The following is a 27,317-nucleotide window of genomic DNA, read 5'->3' on the forward strand; positions in this document are numbered from 1 at the left end:
TTAAATGTTCTACATGAAATAAATGACCATATTACATAATATTCCAACTTATTGTTAGACTTTTAAGGAAATGAGTAAACTGATAAATAAAATATCTGATTCATATTAGTCAATAGATTGTCAAGTAAGCAGAAGTAAATTTAAGTTGTGGTTTGAAATCATGTTGAACATTACTTTAAAACTTTGTGTTAAGAATAAAGAATGATAGGTCTATTTAACAACATTTTTTTTACATAAAAATTCAAAGTCTATATACCAAAGGTCAAATTAAATGCTCGGTCAAGAAAGCGCAATGCACGTACACTTAGCTGTATAAAAGAGAAAAATTGCTTATCATTCATACATAACGATATACACATCAGTAACTAAAGGTACCAACAAACAGAAAACCAGGTATTACATTTTTTAGCTTATAAGTACGAGTACAAACTAATATATATCAACATATTTTTATCCAACGCAATCATAGGTTTGAACGTAGTTTTCAATTTAGACTCGTCAATATACTTTTATATACACATTCATTAATTTTTATATTATTATACAATTAAATATGAAAATTTGTACTTTGCATGAAGTATTTGTTACTTAAATTACATGTCACGACATATTTTTCATCTGATTTCTCAAATCAAATGTTTATACAATATTTGAATTTATTTCAGGCAGGATGAATACTTTGATAACCGTTTTGCTAGTGACTTTGTCCTATGTTAATGCTGTTCCTACTTATGGCGGCGGTAGAGGAGGAGGTCTGTAATTATGTTCTATAATATACTATCGCTCTATTGAATCAAGCAAAGCGAATATCTATTAACTTTTTTTTTTTACTTTCCCCTTTACACTTGTAGTTTGAAATATTATTTTAAGCGGTTCACATGCAACTCAGATTAAGAAAAAATCTAAGACTTGTTTTTTTTTTTATTATGACTGGATTAATTTGAAGCGGCTTAGAACAAGGCTTAATTTTGAGCAGTTTAAAATCCAGAGGCTAATATTTCAGGTTCATACAGAAGAAGAACAATATATATATATACATCGAAATGGTAGAATGCGAAAATTGAGCCAATAGGAACTTGAATCTACCTTTTGCACATAGGGACCAACTTTGGGCCAAACCTACACAAATAAATACTGTACCAAAATACATTACATATTTGCTTTGCCGTTGTTATTTTTTTAAATAGAAGGAAAACATTAACTTTGATATCAAATGCTTTTAAAAAATTATAGATTAAAAAATATAAAGGTGGTCACACCATTTTTGTTTTTACTTCTTTGGACTTTTAAAGGTTGGAGACTTGCTATATTGTTTATTTTTTCTTTAAATTGAATAGTATATCACATATTCCTAAGTCAGTTCCGGCAATGATTTCCAACAAATGAAAATAGCGCACACTCTCCTAAAAAAACGCCTTGGACATAACTTCTCACTGCTAATGTTGCAAGGAAATGGTGCTGATTGTTGATGGTAGCTGCTTACAAATATATTTTCCTCTTGATCATTTTACTTAAAGTTTTTAATGATTATTTATAAATAATAAAATTATTGGGAATACTTAAGTACGATGGATATTGTAAAATGATACCAACGTTATTTACTATTTCGATAAGAAAAGTTAGTCAGACAAAATAGCCTTAAAAATTAACTACAACCTTATTATGAAACTAAACTTTATATTAGTTGTTCTTATATCATTTAATATACGTGTTTGAATTATTTCAGTAAGTAGTTCCATCAGTGGGTCCCTTGATGGATCTATTCGCGGAAATGTAGGAAGTGGTTTTGGAAGTGGAGTTGGTAGCAATGGAATTTCTAGCTCTCTCAGTGGTGCTCTTAATGGGAACTTGGGCGGAGTCAGCGGAAGTGGATTTGGGGCCAATGGAGTATCTAACTCTCTCAACGCTGCTTTAAATGGTAATTTGGGAGGTGGTTTGAGAGGTGGGGTTGGCGGTAGTCAACTATCTAGTTCTCTTAACGCTGCCTTAAGCGGAAACGTGGGTGGAGGAATCGGGGGTGGAATTGGAGGTAGTGGAATATCTAATTCTATTGCTGGTTCTGTAAGTGCAAATTTGGGAGGCAATCTAGGAGGTGGTCTCGGTGGAAGTGGACTATCTAGTTCTCTCAACGCTGGTTTGAGTGGAAACTTGGGAGGTAGTCTAGGAAGCGGAATTGGCGGCAGTGGCATTTCAGGTTCTCTGACTGGTGCACTTAGTGGAAATTTGGGAGGTGAAATTAGTGGTGTTGGAGCCGGCAGATCTATCTCCATCAGCATAAATGCATACCTTAGATTGATTTCTTATATCTCTGCTCTTCAACAAGCTGTTTATAGTGCCAATACCTTAGCAGCAGGATTAAGCGGTGGAATTAGTAGCGGAATCAGTGGAGTAGTTGGTGGTGGAGTAGGAGGTGGAGTAGGAGGAGGATTCACTGGTGGATTAGGAGGTGGAGTAGGAGGTGGATTAACTGGTAGTGCTGGTTCTAATTTTGCTGGACAATTTGACGGTGGATTCACTGGTGGTGCTGGGTCTAATTTTGTTGGACAATTTGACGGTGGATTTGCTGGTTCTGTTGGTAGAAATGGATTCGTCTCCAGAGATGCTAGCAGCAGATTTGTTGGTTCTGATGGTAGAACTGGATTTGTAACCGGCGGTGCTAGTAGTCAATTTGCTGGACAAGTTGGCAGTGGATTCATTTCACAACAACAAAGTAGAAGTATTGGAATTGGTGGTGCAGGAGGTTTGAATGGAGGAATTTCCGGTGGATTAAGTGGTGGAGTTTCTGGGGGAGTAAGCAGAAGTATAGGAGGGGCTGCAGGAGGACAAAGTAGTGCAAGCCTTTCAGGTCAGTATTGCATGTAGTCATTTGGTAAAATAGGTTGAACAACATATTTAAACATGGCCTCTATTATATAATTCTTTATAATGCAATGCTTGATATATAGAACGATTATAAGCAGTGATATGAAAAAAAATATATTTAAGTTAAAATGCTTTTTTACCATGAAAATGGTTGGGCCTTCGTTTTTAAATGAGCTGTTTAGAACTTTCCGCCAATCATGAGTTTTACGTAGAGAAACAAAACGACTGGCGTATCAAATTATAAGCCTGATATGTTTATCCAAGGATCTGATAAAAGTATTACTAAGATATGTTGTATTTTCAATAAAGCAATTGAAGTAATTTATTTTTAAAAATTATGTTGATTTTAGGTAATATCCAAGGAAGTATAAGAAGTGGATTCGGCGGCAGTGCTGTAGGAAAAGGTGAGTTTTGACTATAATGTTAAAAAATACCAATATTGAAATAAGCAAATATCATTATAAGATTTTCAGTTCTCGGCCATATATAATTACGTGAGAGGGCCAATTTCTGATATTTTTTCACGTACTTGAGAGAAAATCCGAAAATGTTTAAATCCTATTGAAAATTTTAATATGGTAGAGTGCAATTAAATAAGTCATAGTTTTTTCAGCGGTTTAAAATATTTACGTATACAACTGACATAAAAAAAAAATGTAGTTATCCGTTTTACATATTAGGCTGGTTAGGGAAATGTTACCAATTTTTACAAAGTTTTGTAAAATATTGGATCGAAGAAATTGTTTATCAAAATATTTTACATTGTTTCTGAAACATAATAAACGTTCATAAAACCGACAAAGTATTTCAATATAATTAGCGTTCGGTTAAGAATACCCTTCGTTCAAAAGTTTGAATATGAACTCGATTGTGGTGGACATCTATGTACACTGCAAGCTTATGTCAAACTTAAAATTGAGAATGGAATTGGGGAATGTGTCAAAGACACAACAACCCGACCAAAGAAAAAGACAACAGCAGAAGGTCACTAACAGGTGTAGCGAGAAATTCCCGCACCCGGAATCGTCCTTCAGCTAAAGCTTAAGTCAAACTTAAGCTATTTAGTCAATTTGTAAATATAGTTTTCAAATTTTGAAACAGCTTACATTATCAGATACAAAATTAATAATTGAAATATTTATAAATATGATATCATGATTCTCTTTTGTTTAAATTATGTGAACAATGTGCTATATGTTTCCACTATATATGCTTATAAATATATAATTCTTTTGTAGGATCAGCATACTAGATAAGAGATGTATATTTATCGAACGTCTGAAGTCGATCGACACACAACCACATGTTCTCCTTTGTTGTATTTACTTGGTTTTAGAATAAACATTTTCGTATCAATATCGTATTTGTATTTTATTTTATTTTATTAGTACAGCTGCAACAAATTGACAACATTCTATCCAGCCTTCAGTTTTTATCAATTGATTTGTGTAGTCAACATTGTGGTTAAGGACTTTCATAGTTGAAAAGTCACTTGGAAACCAAAAATATATACCAACAATTCTTACAAAAAGAAGAATGCTGAACAATCAAAGGTCTGATCTAGATAACCTTAAAACTTCAGCTAATGAGAAAATTGTTTTTCTCATTGTTACGGATATTCAAATTAGTTATTCAAATAAAGACAACAGTAGTATACCGCTATCCAAAAGACATTAATCGATTTGGAGAAAACAAATCCGGATAAAAAAAATCAAAACCGAGGAAAAAGTATCAACTATAAGAGAAAAACAACGAAACAACAGAAACACTAGTTAATAAGTGCAACACAAAAAGAGACTATGTATCAATTACAAAAACAAACTATAATATAACAACTGCCATTTTCCTGACTTCGTACAAGACATTTTAAGAAAAAATGGTGGGTAAATCCTGTTTTTTGGCTAGACAAACCTCATACTTTCATGGCAATGTTAATCGTAACACTAAAAGGACAACATTACATGACATGACTAAAGTACAAATAAATGCAAGAAAGTTCAGAACGGAGAGAAAAAGTACTTAAAAAAAATAATACAATACATTTCGACATGCTTATAGTTTTCAAAGGTACTAGGCTTATAATCTTTTTCGCCAGACGGGCGTTTCATATACATAAGACTCACCAGTGATGCTGAGATCAACATAGTCAGAAAGTCAAACAAGTACAAAGTTAAAGAGCATTGATGTGTAGGTTTTACAGTGTTATAATACAATACTGATATCAATACGTTTTAGGACTCGCTGGAATGACTAGACAAACTATTCTGTAAATAATCCAGATATCGTGTAACTATATTATATCAGGTTTGGTTATTGAATCAGACTGTTCACTCTCTCCAAAATAAGATAGTTCTATCTGCGTAATTTAATCCACGACAATGTAGAGCAAGTAGTTTCACGGAGCTAGCTTGTGAATGGATATACATAGATCTTAAAATAGCATAAAGAAGTGATTTGATAGACAACAAAATACTAAAATTGTTGGTTAGGACACTCATATATATGTATATTGGGTATCCAGTATAGTAAAGTACAATCTAATTATGTATCAAAGATTAAATTTCAAAATTAACATATCTATGATTGTTTAGTATTTTCTTTTGTAAGCATTATCATTCGATAAAGTTGTTGGATCCAAATTACGTAACTGCATGTCGCTAAAAATCAATGACGATATTATATCATTTGCTTATTTAAACACACATAATGTATCTTTGTGTTTAAATTATATTTTAAATGGTTACAATATATGTTAGTCTTGCTTGTGTTGTCTCCTATTGTCTCCTTGTTGATTCCGCATACTAAAGAGGAGAAACTGATTAAAAATCTATAGCAGTCGGCTAGAGGCTTGTGGTTTTAAGAATTGAATGCAAATTGCTGCAGCATTTGTTAAACTTATGTGTGAAAATGTCATGATAAAGAAAAGTAAGTGTCTGCTACCTTATATGTGAAAATGTCATGATAAAGAAAAGTAAGTGTCTGCTACCTAAAATTTACGAGTGAAGAAACATAGTTTTTTTTTGACGAGTTAAACGCTGGGAAACATTGAACTATCGTTGGGAAACATTGAACTATCGTTGTCAAAAAGAAACAAAATTGTGCATATATATATATACATATGAAATTTGATTTTTTAATACAATCTTTGAATGAACAAAGTATTAAATAAACATAAACATATATGCAAGAGTGTGCCAACCTCAACATTGCTACATATAAGAACCTTTTTTATAATGTTCACTGTAAAACATTTTCTTTCATTTTACCTTCTTCCCACGCACATGTCCTGTATGTAGGCACGATGATCATGGCGTCTACCTCGACGGATTTTTTTCGTACTTCTTGTTAAAGGTGTCAAAACGAAATTTTAAACAGACTTTCAAGATGTCATAATACTTTGTTCAAATTGAACTTTTGATCAATTTTCTCTTTGTACATACTCCACACAGAGAAGCGGTCAACATTATAACAATGGAAAACAATCCACTGTTACACAATCATGAGTTTTCACACACAGAGACTTCCTATTTATTGTTATATTAATCGACAGTTGTTCACCATGATTCACAATTATTTTTAAGATGGTCACCAAACAATTGGCGGAATAATTTTGAGAATGATAAGCCTGGATTAGCAAGAAACAGCATAACAATGAATTACATGACATAACGCTGGCTAACTGGCTAGCAATAAAATCAGATCCAACGCACCGCTTTTTCTAAAAGTCATGTACAAATTTAGTAATATGGCAGTTGATATCAATTACTATTAGTCCGTTCCAATGTATGTAATGTATGTAAGCGTTTGTTTTTGTTGCAGTCCAGTGTGTATGTTGTCCCGTTTTCCCTCGTTTGAAACCCGAATTTGTTTTCTCTAAATCGATTTAAGACTATTGAACAGCGATATACTACCGTGTCTTTTATAAAACAGGATAATAATGAAAACTCTGCTATACAAAATGCAGGAAACAGTAGTGTACAAGCGGAAGCAACATATTAAATTGAAAACTCAAACCGCACAAAATCCAAATGCCAGTAAGATATCAAATTGTCGTCCTTTAAATACATGTATGTCATAAAATATACTTGGCACACTGTTGGAATTTACTGACGTGTGACTCGATATTTGGGTCAGTCTCAGCTTTGATCTTTTGGTACATGGACACTCCTATGTTCGCCTCATACCATCATTGTGTCGTATTTAAATATACGCATTTTGCATATTTTGCTTCCAATTCAAAATTATATAATAAAGAAAGTAAACGACATATATTTATAATAAAAAATAGATAAAAACTGACGAGGAAAGGTAAATGAGTAGTTTAACATCGAAATTTAAATCAAAGGGGTCATGCATTAGTGGTGTACTTCAACAATGGTATTAATTGCAATATTTCAATTATTGATATTCAGTTTGTAGCATTTTCTTAACAATAAGGATGTTCAATCAAATTTGTATGTTTTGCGTATAAATTTTACATTGAATAGTATTTTTCAAACATTGAAAATTCTTTAGTTGTTTGCTTTATTAAAATGTCGAAAATATTTCGTTTTTTTCAGTTTCTTCGGAGAAAAAACATCTGTGTTAGGAAGACAAACATGTAGCACGAACGACATTGCAAAACCCAATACATTAGTTTAAAGTCAGCATACAATAGGAATGTGTGAAATTTCCAAGTCTCATTGCGTGGTTTTAATTTTTTAATGTAAGTGTTTTGTAAAAAAAAAAGAGGGACGAAAGATACCAAAAGGGACAGTCAAATTCATAAATCTAAAACAAACTGACAATGCCATGGCTAAAAATGAAAAAAAGACAAACAGAAAAACAATAGGACACATGAAACAACATAGAAAACTAAAGTATAAACAACACAAACCCCCACAAAAAACTAGGGGTGATCTCAGGTGCTCCGGAATGGGAAGCAGATCCTGCTCCACATGTGGCACCCGTCGTGTTGCTTATGTGATTACAAATCCGGTAAATAGTCTAATTCGGTAGGTCACATTCATGAAAGGGAAGGGGATTGTAGTTACGACGTAAGGAACATATCCGATATCATTTGTGAATTGGTTATTCCATAACGGTCAACCAACTCGTGATGGCGTCCGTAAAATTTACGAAGGGATGATTTCAACTTCACCATTTGGAATTCTTGGTTTAAAAGCTTTCTTGTGAGCAGCAAACCTCTATCAAGATAATCATGATAGGAAATGCAAGCATGTGAATATCGTATCAATTGGGAGATATGTATGCAGGTGCTGCTGAAATGTTGCTACTTAGAAATGGAAAGTTCACAATTGGAACGCTGAAATCATCTCTTTTGTCGTGAAGTTTTGTTTTCAACCGACCCTCAAAGTCAATTTCTAGATGTTAGTCAAGATATGAAGCCGACTTAACTGTATCTGTATTATCCTTTATCTCTAGTTCGATGGGATAGATGCGTTCCACATAGTCACCAAATTTTGAATTGTTTAGTGAAAGCACATCATCTATATAGCAGAAGGTAGAGTTAAAGGATATTGCTAACTTCATGAAGATATGTATGCAGGTGCTGCTGAAATGTTGCTACTTAGAAATGGAAAGTTCACAATTAAAACGCTGAAATCATCTCTTTTGTCGTGAAGTTTTGTTTTCAACCGACCCTCAAAGTCAATTTCTAGATGTTAGTCAAGATATGAAGCCGACTTAACTGTATCTGTATTATCCTTTATCTCTAGTTCGATGGGATAGATGCGTTCCACATAGTCACCAAATTTTGAATTGTTTAGTGAAAGCACGTCATCTATATAGCAGAAGGTAGAGTTAAAGGATATTGCTAACTTCTTATCTTTCTTCCTAAGAGGTTCATGCATGAAGTCAGCCTCATAATAATAAAGAAACAAGTCGGCAAGTAGAGGGACACTGTTTGTTCCCATTGAAATGCCGACAGTCTGTTGAAAACACGTCCTCCGAACGTAACACATATGTTGTCAATCAAGAAATCAATCATCTTGATAATACCATATTCAGAGAATTTTTTGTTTGAATCAGAGTGATTCTTTACAAAGTAGGATTTATTCCTCCCTAAGACAAGATATGAGTATCTACGTTGGCCATTCTTTTTTATGAAGCAAAGTAATACCAACTCTTTCAATTTGGCTTTTAGTTTGGAATGTGGAATACTTGTGTAAAGAGTAGAAAAGTCAAATGTTTTAATACTGTTACAAGATGAAAGAGAGTTAGATTGTATGTACTCTTAAAGATCTTTGGAATTTTAAAGTATCCACATCTGATTCACGCCACCTCTAGAATAGGCAGTTTTACAATAACTTTGAAGCCCGTCTTTGATTGCTGATAAAATAGATGTTAATAATTGAGAGAGGTTTCGTGGAGCACTTGGAAGACCCAGCAATATACCGTTGTTTGTAAGGACACTTATGTAGTGTAGGTATCCAATACAGTGATGGAAGATCCAGTTCTTCATCTTTGGTTGAGATCCCAGTGTGTGATTTCGTTTTAAATGGTTTAAACATGATTTTGACCAGAACTGCATTATAACGTGAAGGCAAACAAGACATACCCCTGCTGACCTGGAGGTTTTCCAACATCTAAGTCTTCAGTACGTTAGTGTTGTTCTAATTGAGAATTTTGTGGTCATTAAGTATGACCTATCCAGCAAATAGAGTAAAGGGTGACCGTCTGCCCCGTTTGCACTCAAAAACATTTAAATAATATCATGTCATCATATAGGCTCTATTCAGCATATTAGAGGCTTCATAAACATGTGACCAGTGTTTAGGACGTGATCAGTGGTTGTAATTGCCGTCCAGTGTTGTCTGTGTTGTCATGAATTATCATTAATATGGTCGTTATTGTAAATTAACTGTTTACAACACTTTGAATTTCTGAAATACCAAGGCTTTCCTACCTCATGTATATAAGTTACTTAACTGTATTTGGAACATCTTTAAGGGATGTTTGGTCCTCAATGCTCTTTAACTTCGTACTTTATTTGGTCTTTCACTTTTTTTTTATTCGAGTGTCACTGATGAGTCTTTTGTAGACAAAAAGTGCGTCTGGCGCAAATACAAAATTTCAATCCTGGTAAATGTTGTCGTTTATCGTTTATATATAGATTATACTGTTGGTTTTCTTGTTGGAATAGTCTTACACTAGCCTCTTTTTGGGGGAAATAATGGGGGTGGGGGGAGGAATGTATAGCTTGCTGTTCAATGCGAACAAAGTGTCCGTGTTGAAGACAAAAATTACTAAACCTTTATATAATAAATGCAAAACAAGACTATTTACTCCTTTAAATAAACTTATTCTGAAAGGTTACCTATTCAACACTGTGATAAGATCATTGAATATTGTTTTTATTGATATAGATATTGACTTTGTTATAAGTAGATTAAAAGCTAACTAAATATTATGTTATATACATATACATTTTCATGGATCTACAATCTGTCGAAACCTGAAACTTGGCATTGCACAAGGTCATGTTTTTCTATGGCTGTTTATGACGTATTTACACTAAATCCATTGTATGTTGGATGTGTACGGATTGATTGCTTAGTCTTAGAGGCATGCTTTTTTATTAGTTGTTAATGGCTTTGAACTAGTTGTCAGATAACTGCGAGTACTCTCAGATCTGTTCATTGTGTCTTTTTGTGTCGGGATGTATAAGAACCCGGCCACGTCCACTTTTATTTTTTGTCTATCTGATGAGTTAAGCCTTTTTCAACTGATTTTTATAGTTCATTCTTATGTTGTACTGTTAACCACTGTCCCAGGTTAGGGGAGGGTTAGGATCCCGCTTACATGTTTAACCCCGCCACATTATTTATGTATGTGCCTGTCCCAAGTCAGGAGCCTGTAATTCAGTGGTTGTCGTTTGTTTATGTGTTACATATTTGTTTTTCGTTCATTTTTTGACATAAATAAGGCCCGTTCTCGCTTGAACTGTTTAACATTGTCTTATAGCTGACTATATGCAGTATTGGCTTTGCTCATTGTTGAAGGCCGTACGGTGACCTATAATTGTTAATGTTTGTGTCATTTTGGTCTTTTGTGGATAGTTGTCTCATTGGCGATCATACCACATCTTCTTTTTTATAAGTTTAAATTTGTCTTACATGTTGTTCATTTAAAAAGAAATTATTAGACAATTGAAAAATATGGCCTTAACTAATATAAAATGTAATCATAAATGCATTTAATACTAGTACTTAATGCATTTCAGATCCAACGTTTAAAAGTCCAATTGCTGGGTATTTTGTTTATAAAAAAAGAAGGGATTACTGCAATTATTGACCAGTTTCATCGGTCTTAAGTAAAATGTGTTTAATTTCACTAATTGAGGTAACGTAAACGTTTAAGTAAACGTTTCATTTTGATAGTGAAGTTTTTTGTTCCATTTTCATTTTGTTATAAAGTAGTTGTTTGCTTGAATTTTGTATATAAATTCAGGATACTTTGACAAATAACGTCGTGACGTAATAGGTACACTGCCTCTATGGTAAATAATTTGTCTTTTTAATAAACTCATCATAGATGCCAGGATTAAATTTTGTATTTACGTCAGACGCGCGTTTCGTCTACAAAAGACTCACCAGTGACGCTCGAATCCAAAAAACATAAAAAGGTGAAATAAAGGACGAAGTTCAAGAGCATTCAGGACCAAAATTCCTAAATAATTTTTGGATCATCACTGGCGAGTCTTTGATAGACGAGACGAGTGTCTGACGTACAAAATCTGGAGTATGCTGTGTTTGATGAGTGTTTTCTATTCAAACGAAAAACATCAGGCATTTTCATACACTGCATACGCCTCAGAATAAAAGTAATATTTACAAAAGTGAATAATCAGGTAAAATATGTAATTTTGGGTTTATTATAATAGAAATGACAAATAGAAAAGAATTAGACCGTTGAATCGACCACTTCAAAGTATATGCAGACGACCAATAAAAATCGTAGTTGCTTATCGATTATGAAATTACATGAATAAATGACCATATAACATAACAGTCCAGACTTTTTAAGGAAATGTGTTAAATGACAAATAAAATGTCTGATTCATATTTGTCAATAAATTGTCATGTAAGCAGAGGGAAATTTATAGTGTGGTTTTAAATCATGTAAAACACGAATTTTACAATTAAGTGTTAAATATAGAGAATGAAAGTGTACTTAACTTAAAACTTAATTGAAAAACATCAATGATCATATACAAAGATCAATTGTAATGCTCGCCAAAGAATACGGAAAGCACGTAAACACAGCCGTATAAATAAGAACAATTCCTGATCAATCACACATACCGATATATTCATCAGTTACCAAAGGGATCAAGAGAAAGAAAACCAGGTATAACAGTTTTCAACTTAACAGTTAGAGGATCGAGTAGATATCAACTAACTTATTGCTTCATATTTATAAAAATCGTTTGATTGTATACACAAATTGATATAAAATTTATTACTCTATACGAAAGTATTTTACCTATAAATCTTAACAACGACAATATTTTTTTTGTATTTAGAAATCTTAGATTATATTTTTTTCATTTTAAAAATATTGAATATTATGGTTTTACGACAATAATGTATATGGTTGAAGAAATGTATTAATACCTTTTACTTCATTTTAAACAGGATGAATACTTTTATCACCGTTCTGCTTGTTGCTGTTTCCTTTGCTAATGCTGTACCCACATATGGCGGCGGAAGAGGAGGAGGTCTGTATTTATAGAAATTGATTCTAGCTCGGATTGACGTAACAAGGGATATGTTTAAAAATCAGTGTCACTTATTATGTTCTAATTTTTTAATTTGTTTTTTTTTTGGCAATTATTCTTTTTGCATATTTGCAAGGTTTATTATATTATCGATAAATAGTATGATGGACATACAATTTTGAAAGCATGATAATACTTATTTGCTATAATACAATTATAGTTAACTAGTATACATATTTCTGAGGAACCAGGTGAAGTCATACTCGGTATGTGTTGTTTTCTTTCTGTGTTCTGCTGTTTTCTGCTCTTTGGTCGAGTTGATGCTTTTTTGACACACTCCCTCTTTCATTTTTTATTTTATCAACTTTTTCATTCAATCTTAGACTTATTCATTAATGTGGCTAGTTATAATTAATGATTTTGATTTGTTTGGCACCAAATAGCTAGTATCACATGCGCATACAGTACAACAATAGTAAACAAGTACACCAAACTGGAAATTTCGGAAAAATGAGCTGACCGACATTGTTGCATTGCAACTGCTCTTTAGAAATAATTGCATGATTTCCCGGTCAGTTGCTGACGTGCTTAGTGTTTGTGTCTCTCGCAACAAATACTTCAAATATGAAGAACCAAGTAATCCTCTCCGGTGTAGCAAGAAATGCCATTGAATTAGGATGTTACCTGCTGACAACAATAATCAGATTTCCCAATTCATAGTTTTAATGTTAATTGCTGTTTCGTCTTTTAAAAAAGGCTATGGAAAGGAAAATTGCATTTTTTTTTCGATTTACTATGTCCTTACCAAAAGTTAGTCAGAACATGGAAGTAATATTTAAATTCATGGTCAGAACAAGTGCCAGAAAATGACTTTCGATAAAAAATCATTGTAAACCTAAATTTCTCATTTGTTTTGCTACATCATAGAATGAACTTGCTGAATAACTTGTTGAATACATTATTTCAGTAAGTGGTTCAATTAGCGGAGCAATTGATGGATCTATTGGTGGAAATTTAGGAAACAGCTTCGGAAGTGGAATTGGAAGCAACGGAATTTCTAGTTCTCTAAGTGGTGCTCTAAGTGGAAACTTGGGTGGAGTTAGTGGGAGTGGAATATCTAATTCTATCAACGCTGCTTTAAGTGGTAATTTGGGAGGAAGTCTAGGAGGTGGATTTGGCGGTAACGGACTCTCTAGTTCTTCTCTCAATGCTGCCCTGAGTGGAAACTTGGGTGGTTCTATCGGCAGTGGTTTTGGCGCAAGTGGAGTATCTAATTCTCTCAACGCTGCTTTAAGTGGAAATTTAGGAGGTAGTCTAGGAGGTGGTCTCGGCGGTAGTGGACTATCTAGCTCTCTCAACGCTGCTTTGAGTGGAAATTTGGGAGGTAGTCTAGGAAGCGGAATTGGCAGCAGTGGCATTTCAGGTTCTCTGGCTAGTGCTCTTAGCGGAAATTTGGGAGGTGGAATTAGTGGTGTTGGTGCCGGCAGATCTATCTCCATCAGCATTAGTGCATACCTTAGATTGATTTCCTACATCTCTGCTCTTCAACAAACCATCTCTGCCAATACCTTAGCAGCAAGTTTGAGCGGTGGAATCAGTGGTGGAATCAGTGGAGGAATTGGTGGTGGAGTAGGAGGTGAATTCACTGGTGGTGCTGGATCTAACTTTGCCGGACAATTTGACGGTGGATTTGCTGGTTCTGTTGGCAGATCTGGATTCGGAACTGGAGTTGGAAGCAGCGGATTTGCTGGACAATTCGGAAGTGGATTTAGTGCACAAAGTGGAAATATCGGAGGAATTGGAGGAGCAGGCGGTTTGAGCGGAGGACTTTCCGGGGGATTAAGTGGTGGATTTTCTGGTGGTCTCGGAGGCGGTATTGGGGGAGGTGCTGGAGGAATCAGTAGTGCAAGCCTTCAAGGTTAGTATGTTATGTCATCATAAGATAAAACATAAAAGCCAACAAAAAAAATGAATAAATGCAATGCTTCACATTATCAGTGATATCAAACGTATAAGGAAGCCCAAAACTGCTTCTCAAACACCATGATATTGGTTCAGTATACTCATTTTAAATGAATTATTTTGACTCGGGTGCCCATGATGAGTCTTACCTAGATGAACTGGTTTACTTAACTGTAAGCATGACAATTTTATCCAATTATATGTTGGTATGAAACATAATGTTATTACTTCTATCAAATATAGTTTTATATTTACATCAAGGTGCTCTTCAAGGAAGTCTAAGCAGTGGAATTGGCGGCAGCGCTGGAGGAAAAGGTTAGCTTTTTGAATTGACATTTAAAAAATAACATGGTAGAATTAATGAAAAAAAATGTTAGTAGCTAACGTGATCAGTACTTTTAACAAAAATGAGAAAGGTTGTACCTAAAAAGAAACAAAAATGTATGCATGTATAGAAGGGCAAACTTGTTCCCAACAGAATTAAATAACGATTAAGAATGACATGTTTTGGATAGTGATACTTGATTTGTTTTCAAATCTATATAAATTACAGTTTTGAGTTATCTTTAGGAATTTGATGTATCGTTTCTATTTAATCCTAACTGATGTTAAACTTTCTTTTATAATTACATGTAAAGATACAAAAGCGTGTAACAATGTATCTTTATAGTGTCGCTCTGTCTTGGTCAAAAATAGTGTGTTAATGAAAATGAAATGTGAATGTGAAAAAAACGGTCGTCAATGTACCATAAAATATAACTAAAAAGTTTTATGTAAATTGACAAATAGTATAGACTTTCTATGCATTGTTGTGAATGACAATAATATTTTTTTCGTAAAATTAACATTGAAGAAATTTCACAATTAAATTGAATAAGTACTTTTAATTCGAATGGCCCCCTTATTGAAAATACACAAAATGTAATTAAAATATTGTCCGAAAAATATCTCACATGATCAGTGATACATTCAATATGTTTAAAGATGCTAGTTAGTTATATGTTTACAGCTTAAGTATATGCATAAACTAATATAAGTTTTTTTTTTGTAGGAGCAGCATATTATTAAAAGATGTACTGTAACATTTATCGGATGCCTGAAGTATTAATAAACAGCCCCATGTGTGTCGTGTGTAATGTATTTAATTGTTGTTAGAATAAACATTGTTATTGAAATTCATATTTAGTCTTTTATTATTTTAATGATAAAAAGGTCTTTTTTGGCATGAAACACATACGTCGAACACAAACTGACAATGACATGGCAAAAACCGAAAAACAACCAAAGATAAACATCAAACCCTAGCACAAACACAACAGTTTTCAAAAATGAAGGTAATGGATACTTGGTGGATTTGTATTCTGGTCCTAATATCTTTGTATTAATTGATCTCCACGTAACGCAGCTCTTGAAAGGAGCTGTCATATTTTCTGTTTTGATGCGCATCACTGCATATTTTATCTATGCAATTAGCAATAAAGACACATTTTGTATCTTGTTTCCCAATGTCAAACTTGAATGATTAACTTTCTACAATAGTATACTGTCCTCTTTTGAAATTCGCCATACTAAGCCTATAGACCATGTTTTTGAATTCGCATTTCATAGTGGGATGATAATTGGGAGATCTCAAATGTAGCAACGTAGGCAACCTTGGATACGCATTTCATAGTGGGAGGATAATTGGGAGATATCAAATATAGCAACATAGGCAAACTTGAATAAGCATTCGATAGTGGGATGATAATTGCGAGATCTTAATTGTAGCAACGTAGGCAAACTTGAACTAGCATTTCATAGTGGGATGATAATTGGGAGATCTGATACGTAGCAACGTACAATGTAGGCAAGCTAACGTCATTCGGTCTTATAGATGGAAACGTGTCTCTTTGGCAACCATCAAACGTCTCCTTATTCCGTTATTGATTTTCTCCTGAAAAACGAAAAGTTAAGAGACTAACAAACATGAACCAGGAGACTGAAATATGTTGCTGTTATAGTTAAAATCTGACTTTGGTTGTGAACATGTGATGTGATGTTTTGATAAGATAGACTAAATACTTCACATACTAAATATACTTATTAAATTCTCAATTCAAAGTACCAACAAATCTTTACTAAAACTTCAAATTAGCAGTAAAAGAATACTGGTCCATCCTGCATTTGTCAAGTGTTATTTAGATGTCTTTTCGTTGTATATCCAATATGTCTATGTATGCACAAAAAGAAATAACAACCATTTGATTTAATATAAACACTTGTACTCGCGTTGTAAAATATCATTGACTGTGAACACTCGACGGCTTTCTCGACGAATATGTGACCATTATACCCATCCCCTAAAAGAACCTAGCTTTGCTTTTCATTAGGTGTGCCAAAATTAGATTACTAAACTAGAAATGTACTTCTGACTGTACCTATATCATATCAAACTCCAAAAAAAAAACAAAAAAAAAAACCAACATTGCTTTCTTTGTTAAATTCTGTAATTTCAAGCATTGATGGCTACTAAGTTCAAATAAAGTAGCCGTCATTTTATGTCAAAACTATAACTTAATTGTGCTGAATTGTGTTGAAAACTTTAACATGCGTTTCATGCATACCGGTATTAGATCGTATTGGTTCCCTGAAGTTTGATAGTACAAAAACCGGAACATCTGATGGCAAATGTGCCTTCTTATTATAATTTTATACATATTTTTTAAAGAAACTTTTAACAAGGGTTCTACAGTGAGCCAAAGAACCGAAGCTTCCATTTGATAGCATAAACTAGTCAAATATTTCACCCATCAACAAAGATGTGTAGATATGCGCAAGAACCTTTTTGTTAAGAATAATTATGTACTACTTTCTTATCTGATGCCTGAGTTTATGGTTCTATACCTATAGTCAAAAGAATGTAATAACTAATTATGCAAAATCTATTCATATATATGAAACCATTTGAGAGAAAAATTAATATATAATTATAGATTATCGTTATTTTACCTATGAAGACGTTGTCAATTGAATGTCAATAACATGATCAATGCCACGTGCCTGCTTAGTGTCAAGCGATAATTTTCCATGTCAAGCGAGTAGCATAATATGAAAAATTATCACAAAAAAAGATAAAAGAAAAAATGCACAAAATAGCGATAATAGGTTAATATATAATTTACGATTTTGGATATAGTTGACCATAAAACAATATATGGTCCGAGACCACAATTATTTCGTAGTGCATTTGTTTTAGAACATAAATGGAAATTAAAATAATCCCACCTGCGCTTTCTCAATGAAATTTTTACAGCGTGTTGTACTACGTTTGGGACAAATTATATCAAAATTATTGAAAACTTCATCGGCTCTAACTCAAAATATGGAATGTGTCTTGAAACCGTTTGACAGCTTCCGAAGTGCTAATTTTTAACCTTTTTCAGCTGGACCAAATCACTTCTTTCCTTAAAAATTCTAGACCCAGTGTAATTTCACCCCCTACTTGCAATTTGAGGCATTAAACATGGAGAATTTGGAAGAGGTATGAAAATTAAATGAAATTTAACAGATGTTTTAAATATGCGCAAATTTACTCCAATTGAACCATTTTATTTTAGCTTAAAACATTTAAATTAATTCTCATTTGTTAGGAAACACTCAGATTGAATAGAATTGTCAAATAACATTAAAATATGACTTTTATTAGAGAAGACAGTTTTACGGAAAGTGTATATAAACTTTATCATTTTGCACCTGCTGTCAAAAAACATTGGACGAGTTGTGATACTATAGTTTTGGTACCTTGCTGTATGTTAATTTATTCGAAAAGTACGTACCTGACATTCTATCTTATTCATATATTGAAGATCATTTTGTGACCTCAACGTCAATGTATCGTACTGATTGTTACATGTATTAGTATTTATTATCTCCCTTACCCCATGGTTCATGTTCATGTATATTTATTGATGGGTAATTTCCCTAATCGTTTCCCGCCTCATGTTCATTAATACGTGTATCTCTCATATCAATCGCATGTGTTTTAATATTGTCTCTGCTTATTGGCGTTATGACTGCGGTCAAAAGCTTACCCACAGCTCAAAGGGTATACAGCTCTTAGCAATTCTTCAATTAACAAAAAGGTAAGTAGGGGCATTTGTCATCTAAAACGAACATAGACGACATGTTCCATGGTTGTCTCTTCGATATGTCAAAAATGATTTGAATACGTGCTCTTAAAACATGGACACACAAAAGAAAAGCATAGATATAATTATTATCTCTGTCGTACCCTAATGCATCATGGAGTCACGGTTGTTGCTGGTCCTCTGCCACCCGCTGACGACTTAGGACTTCCTTTGTGATGTCTTGTGAAGGGTGCCGCATAAGGATTTGAAAACGATCCGCATAAGTGTTTGTAATTTCAATTGCCGAAAGTAAAAGAGAAGGGGGTCGGTAATAATTGCACATAGTCTTCTTTTAGGCCGTAACATTTCCCTTGTTTTAAAGGATACGAAGCCAGGAGTTTTATTTAATCCATTTTATTCGGAACATTTAAAGAGAAAAGCGTTGATAGGAATCATTGAAACTGATTGCTGTCTGCCCGAGTGATATAGATAAGTTTGAGACCTAAGGCCATCGACTCTTTAAAAAAAAAGGTCACCGGTCTTGCCTTCTGTGAAAACGTTACATGTATCGCTGAATATGCTACGCATAAAACTTGTACGTTCCCAATCAATTTAATTGAGAAAATGTAAAACATATTTTTTTTTACTGTATCTGTCCTCGCCCGGTTAATCTTTGTTTTAAAGGAACCTGACGGGTAATTCATATTGCGAACAAAACAAGCCCTTACTTTTTAGATATCTTAAAAACCAAAAAGAGAACTTACAAGTGTTTTTATGAGAACGGTCACGTGACATACCATTTTAGTAAAGCTAAATATATAGGCAGCTAAAATTAAAATTAGGCTTGAATACACTTTTTATGAACAATTGTTGTAAGACGTCAGCTGTACCTTGATGATCATAATGTAGCCATCAATCTTTTAATGTGGATAGATTGGTGGAGGGTGGTAAACGAATGGACAGGGGCGTCCGCTGGTGTTTTGATCGGCATTTTAGCAGGTACACAGTTTGTTTAATTGCGACCCCTCATACTCAAAAAGGTATTTTGGTTGTGAAAATGTTACACATAAAATATTTCGGGCAAAAAAGGAAACACGATATTAAAATGGATGTTTGTTGCCTTTAATGGGGGACGCATGTTAAAAGCAGGTACATACAAACAATATGAGTCTTATAGTGGTGCTTCCTTTGACAAAAAAAATCCCCATAATAATTGAACCCTTTAAAGCAACTGCGATCCGTGAACAGATTTTATTTTGATTTATTATCATGATTTATCAATCAGGAAGACAGGCACCAAGGTACAGCAGAAGCTGCAACAGACCCTCGTAGGTTCAGGGCGAGTTTCTATTAGGTAATTTTTATTTATTCATTATAAAAAAATACATTAAAATAAGATGTGGTATGATTGTCAGTGAGAAAAATTATCTGGCGTATATGGCAGCGTACAGATTTTTAAACTCTTTCCGAAAGACGATGACAGACAGAGCGTGTGGGAAATCCCGAAATACAACCATCACACATTAACGGTTGTGGCGTTTTGTTTGTCTTCAGGGCTGACGAAATAAGCAGTCCTGGATCTGGCACAGTCTGGCGAGATTGTTTTAGTTTTCAGCAGGTAGGGGGACATTCTGAATTTCGATAGCACAGAAAGCCAAGTACCTGTAAGGAGAACAACCAGAAAGATCCAGAAAATCATGGACAGAGCGGAGAGAGCAGAGAAGCTCTGAAGGGCAGAGAGATAGGATGGCTGGAATAGTCTGTTTATCAAGTTGCTTTTGATTAACTCCAAGAGGGCTGGGGATATAACCAAGTAGCGGTGGCGGATGTCCTGCTGGCAGTTAAAGGTGCAGGTGTGGAGATTGAGGTGTATTTCAATGAGGTAAATCACAATAAATTCTTAGTTATCGATATGAAGTACAAGACTTACTCTATCGTATCAAAATCAATATTTCTCTTACAGGTGATGAAGTAATATTTATGTATATCGTATTGATATCAAGATCTCTAATTGATGAATTTTATGTAGACAAAACGCGCGTCTGACGTACTAAATTATAATCCTGGTACTTTTAATAACTATTAACACCACTGGGTCGATGCCACTCTGATGGATGTTTCGTCCCCGAGAGAATCAATAATGTGGTGAATTTAATAAATTTCCTGTTACAAAACTTTGAATTTTTAGAAAAACTAAGGATTTTCTTATCCCAGGCATTGATTACCTTAGCTGTATTTGGTACAACTTTTTGGACTTTTGGATCCTCAATGCTCTCCAACTTTGTACTTGTTTTGCTTTAAAAATATTTTGATAAGATCGTCACTGATGAGTCTTATGTAGACGAAACGCGCGTCTGGCGTACTAAATTATAATCCTGGTACCTTTGATAACTATTTACAGCTGTTCGAACGCAAGGAGGCGCGGTCGTGCAATACTTGCCCTCCCCAAGGTGTACGCCAAAAACATGAACCAACCAGCCACCACAGCAGAGAAGCCCCAGTCATACCTCTACTTGACGGTCAAGGGAGACTTCCTTACTCACTCGGTATGTATATATTTGTATAAGAGTTATGTGCTTGAACAATGGTAATGACTGTGTTTGCATTTCGCGGTCTGCTTTCTGTTGCATTATGTTTATTTCTTTGAGGTCATAATGTTAGTGTGATATTTTTTAAAGGCCACCAAAATGTTATTTCCGTTAAAATCATTCTTGTTTTGTGAAAATGTAACTAAATCTTTTTTATTTTTCACTGTAACTATTTTTTGAAAATATTCCTTTGTGTTATTTTAATTTTCATTCTACAATTCAGGAGGCAGCAGACCGAGCCGATGACGCGAGGCAGCGCCGCAGTGGCCTTTTCATATGCACTGAAAGAGAAAAATTTAGAGAAGCTGGTTGTAGAGTTAAGTAAATGCTTTTGTTAGAAGACATCTTTGCTACTACACTTGTTCGTCGGTTAAACTTAGTCAATCTGATTTTTGACAAAACAATCACACAAGCTCGAGCAGAAAATTTTATACGCAAAGCTGTGGCTAAATTTATCTCTTTTTTTCAGACGGGTAGAAGAGCACCAAGAAAGGGAATGAATAAGAAGACAGTTTAGGTAAGTATGGAGTGATACATATAGATTCTTACACTGCAACAAGTGTATTACGATATTTCTACACTCGAGACAGTTAAATTTTATTATTTAAAGCGCGAGGCTTGCCGAGCCCTTTAAATAATAAAATTTAACTGTCGAGAGTGGAGAAATATCGTAATACACGAGTTATAGTGTCGGAATCTGTTTCTCTAATGCTTTTTATCGTTATTTTTCAAAGATTTTCAGAAAATTGTGCTCTTTATATGCGACGTCATCAGGCAAGGTCGCCTTTTTTCATGACGTCACAATAGGAAAATTGAGAAGAAAACACAACGTGTTGACGTATCAGCGATAATTTTTCATATCACTAGCAGTTGGAAAGCAGGTCACGGTTTGACCCCAAGTTTATCAGCAACAATAGAGTCACGTGACCGTGAAAATTCAGTAAAAAAACGGACGAGACAAACATCATTTTTACTCACTAAATACAATTGTCGTAATAAAAACTTATTGACCTAAATAGTCTTGAGTATCCATATTTTATTCTCGTCAAAGCTCACACATCAAATCAAAGTCCTTTATTCTTTATTTTATTTGCAAACTTGGAGTTTGGGTGAAAATTGTCAAGTCTCCCGATCGAAAAATCTAAATTTCTACGAGGAAACTAAAAATGATTGGCTGAATTTAAATTTAATAAAGCATCTCATTAAGGCAAACACTCGATATGAATATCTCGGCAATAGAATGTTGGATACGCAAACGTCAAATTGATTTCAAAACGAAGCGGTGGTTTTAATGCCGATTTGTGCAAGTGGTTATCTCCCCTTACTATCACCAGTCAAAAATAAAAACCCAGGAAAATGCATAAAAATTAAGAAAGGAGCTTATTCTACAAAAATTAAAAAGAAAATAAACGAAACTCGATTTATAACTATGTTATGATAATATAAAGAAGAGATACTTCCTATTTTTCAGAGAAGGACTAAATGTAAAAAATCAAAAGACAAAATATAAGTAGGCTAGAAAAACAATTCAGAAATGTGGATAATTTGACACCTACATGTAAAACTAAAAACCTAGCTATATTGAAATTAGATCTGGCGGATGAAATATACTACATGTAATTTTTATATGTGGGATCATTCCTAACAGGTTTTTTTTAAACACTTCTGATAATATTTAATGCAATAAAACATAGTTTATACAATTTGAATAATCTTTCTGAAAATTGATATAATTATTTAAAAATAAATAGTACTGACAATATATATTTTATATTCTATAAAGTGTGACCAAGACTGGCAAGAGTCACAACAAATTTCTTCAAATTAAGAGAGCCTTTAAACTCAAGCCTATGTTTCTTAGTTGAACATTAAAATATAGAAAAGGGATTTATGAGTTTTATACCAAAAATATTGACAGAAATTCTGTAAAAAAAATATGCTTTAAATTATAAGTGAAAGTGACACAATTTTGAATTTCAGAATCATTATTATTATTATAAAATTAAACAATTAGCTAGATTAGCTTGTACAGTAGCCCTTTGTCATATTTCTCAGGGTATTTTATAGATTATGAAAGTAAACTTTTTTGAAAAAATGGGGCTTCTTCTCTTGAACAGGTTGTTGTATCAGCTGCTTAAATTACATATTTATAAACAAAGTATTGTATATATATTCTTTACCTGAATACTAGTAATAGGAAATGAAATGAAACTGGTGGGACACATTTTGTGCATTTTACTTCAATAATGATCAATGATGCTTAAATTTGACAAGAATTTGCCATATCTTCCATTTTGTAAGAACATATCTCTATTAATTAACTTCTTGTTTTGCTGACTTGATAAGCTAGTTTTTGCTCTTATTACTATAGCTTACTAAGTAAAGAGATAATAATCTAAGCAAGATTTTATTAACTGACCGTTCATTTCCTTTTTGCATATGTTTTTTTCCTACAGAATTTTCTTTGCAATGCATTTTCTATTGCTATTTTTGTGCTTTTGTCCATCCATACAGTACAGTAGGCTATCAATAATTTGTCAGATCTGTCAGAATTTTCCAAGACGTTTAGCTTTAAACGCAATAAAGAAGATCTTTGTTTGTTGTTTCACTTTTCCAATGTGTAATTTTTTACTATGCACATGACCCTGACACATATTTTGTTATAAACGTTACATGACGTATGTTGAAAAAAGAAAACAATGTCACCGTCAATTTATGTAGGGGAACAATAGGGGTATTTAGTTACTTTAAAATACAAGTATCGTATGGAATTGTGAAAATCCGCAACTTTTAATCAAAATTTCATTCATGTCTTTAATAAAATCAGTATTTTATAGCACTTTGAAACAGGTACAATGAAAAGAAGCTAAACTTCACTGTTTGGAAGTAGAAGCGTAGCTAAAACCAGAAACAAATTGACATGGCTGGTGGTCACCAAAATTGATGTATAAAAGTAAAAAATGATGGCTTCAAAATTGTGCAGAAATTTGAAACAGGTTTCCCGGTTTCATTTAAGATTATAACCGTTCTTTTCTGTATTTGGATACGCAAACGTCAAATTAGGAAAAATCGAGTTTTTTGGCGAACAAAAAAGATGGCTATTTTTTTTTTAGAACGGACAGGATAAAGGAATAGCAATAAAAAGCTATTTTTTGTAATGTTTGCATGTCGTAAAGAAACTATATTGGTCACAAAACCTACAAATTTTAAAATTTAATTATAATAAAAGCATGACAAGTTTCAAAAAATACTTTAAACGTCAATCTTTTAGCCGATTGATTTGGCGGACTTTTTGACGTTACGGACGACTGTAGCGCCACCTAATTAATTCCCCCTGCTATTGTTGCTGATAGAGCTTGACGACAACGGCCGTATCGAAGGACTGGCTTTCCAACTGTAGACTGTTCTGAGAAAGGAAATCAGTCAGTAAGATCATAGGAAACATTCGTAAAATATCGAAAAACAGAGAATAACACGTAAAAAGTCACCACAAAAATAAATTTCTGTTATGGTTGTGGCCTTTTATCTACTTCTTGCATGAGAAGATATTTCTCGTAATGTGATACGAAAAAGTAATACTAAAATCTGTGTTAATTTGATTGGCTTATCCAGTATCATAAGACTATGTACATTTCGTCTATGACAACGGGCATTTTTGATTTCTTTAATAAGGTACAAAACACTAACATTTTTCACCCGACAATCTTTAAGTTTGTTTTGTCAAAGTTTTACATGCTGAAGTGTACGAAAAGTCTTTAAATAAATGATGCCAAAGTTTGACATCAGAAAAGTACATATAACGACATACTGACATGTGCAAAAGACAAGACCAACGATTCGCGTAATTTTTGATTTAACACAATGAATATAAGAGAAATAGGTTAAAAAAAAAAACTTGTGAGAAATGGTTATCTCTTAATATCAAACCTCGAAACTCGTTAATTATCAAATAAAAAGTTAATATCAAGCAATATCCTCTTCTCACTCGTTATGAAACTTATAAATGAATACAATAGTAGTATACCGTAGTTCAAAAGTCATAAATCGATTGAGAAAAAAACACATCCGAGTCACAAACCAAGACCGCGGGAAACACATCACCTACATAAGGAAAAAAGGAAAAGGAACAACAAGAACACCAAAGTGCAGCAAAAACAAAAGCTAACAAACATAGAAACAAACTATTTGATAACAGCTAACACTGGGGTTGAGAGATGGAGATTTATCTAAACGGATAAAACAAAAATATGGTTTAAAATATCATGTTTGCAGATAAAAAGCTCATGATGCAAACAATTTTATCTACATGCAAAATACCTTTATGTACTGTGTTACAACCTGACGAGGTTTACGAAAAAAGGCGTCAGTTGATTAGAGTACACACAATCTAACTCTCATTCATCTTGTTACAGTATTAAAACATTTGACTCTTCTACTCTTTACAAAGTATTCCACATTCCAGACTTAAAGACAAAATGAAAGAGTTGGTATTGCTTTGCTTCATAAAAAAGAATGGACCAACGTAGATACAAGTATCTTAACTTAGGGAGGGATAAATCCTACTTATTAAAGGATCACTCTGATTCAAACAAAACATTATCTGAAACTGATATTATCAAGATGCTTGATTTTTTTTTATTGACAACATATTTGTAACGTTCGAAGGACGTGTTTTTTTAACAGACTGTCGGCATTCCAATGGGAACAAACTGTGACTCTCTACTTGCCGACTTTTTTCTTTAGTATTATGAGGCTCACGTCATGTAGGCACTTCTTAGGAAGAAAGACAAGAAGTAAGCACTATCCTTTAACTCTGCTTTCATTTCCTATCATGATTTTCTTGATAGAGGGTTGCTGCTCACAGGAAAGCTATTAAACCCAGAGTTCCAAATGGTGAAGTTGAAATCATTCCTTCGTAAATTTTACGGACGCATTCACAAGTTGGTTGACCGATATGGAATAACCGTTTCACAAATGATATCAGACATCTTCCTTAGGTCGTAACAACAACCCCCTTCCCTTTCATGAATGTGACCTACCAAATTAGACTATTTACCGGATTTAATATCACATAAGCAACACGACGTGTGCCATATGTGAAGCAGGATCCGCTTACCCTTACGGAGCACCTGAGATCACCCCTAGTTTTTGTTGGGGTTCGTGTTGTTTATTCTTTAGTCTTCTATGTTGTGGCATGTGTAATTTTGTTTGTCTGTTTTTCTTTTTCATTTTAAGCCATGGCGTTGTCAGTTTATTTTAGATTTATGAGTTTGACTGTCCCTTTGGTATCTTTCGTCCCTCTTTTTTTTTTTTACTAACGAGAGCTACATTTAGATATAGCATATATGACCCCATGTCCCAGAAGTATGAATTCGAATATCTCCGAGGGAAGGACACACACATAACAAACTAATAATTATTAATATATGTTTATATGATATTCTTTTATTAATGTAATGATGTAAGTTTGTGATTATTCTCAGTTCATGTCGCAGTTAGTAATGAACGCAGCTAGCTTGCAAATTTTGTTTTATAAGTTTTCCATTATTTGGCCACGAACAATAATATTTAGGTGAAAACTGTAGCCTTTTCATGCAATACTACCTTTTAACATAAGTATCTTTTTTGAATCAAAAAAAGGTTCAAAGGACATGTACAACATATTGAATGAAAAATATATTACATTTGCTGCAAAGGAAAAATGGTAGAACCATCTTAATATGACTGGTATTAACTGGAAAAAAATACACACTTTGTGTAAAAAATATAGTAAAAGCACTAAGCTTTGCTGGTTCCAATATAGAATTATCCATAGAACTTTGGGAACTAATTCACTACTTTACAAATAAATAGTAACAACATGTGCACATTTTGTAAAGAAGGACCAGAGACTATAGAACATTTATTTTGGAGCTGTCCGATGGTCGCCAGTCTCTGGCATGCACTAAACATTTGGATTTTTGAAATGACAAATATTGAACTGCCTTTGAATATTATGATTATTTTATTTGGTATCTTAGAAAATGTTAAATTGAATTTTGTTAAAAATAAGATTATTCTTTTTTCAAAATACTACAT

The 27,317-nt window shown here is 33.5% G+C and overlaps 1 protein-coding gene across 1 annotated transcript; it reads left to right on the forward strand.

Moving 5' to 3' along the window:
- The first annotated feature begins 1,807 nt into the window (after positions 1-1,807).
- On the forward strand, positions 1,808-15,613 carry LOC134714395 (uncharacterized). The gene is made up of 6 exons (XM_063575636.1): positions 1,808-1,887; positions 1,992-2,845; positions 3,213-3,266; positions 13,551-14,501; positions 14,789-14,860; positions 15,597-15,613. The coding sequence occupies exons 1-6, from the start codon at positions 1,808-1,810 to the stop codon at positions 15,611-15,613; spliced, it is 2,028 nt and encodes a 675-aa protein (XP_063431706.1).
- Positions 15,614-27,317: the final 11,704 nt, after the last annotated feature.

Source organism: Mytilus trossulus, chromosome 4 (genome assembly GCF_036588685.1).
Source record: "Mytilus trossulus isolate FHL-02 chromosome 4, PNRI_Mtr1.1.1.hap1, whole genome shotgun sequence".
Taxonomy (NCBI): domain Eukaryota; kingdom Metazoa; phylum Mollusca; class Bivalvia; order Mytilida; family Mytilidae; genus Mytilus; species Mytilus trossulus.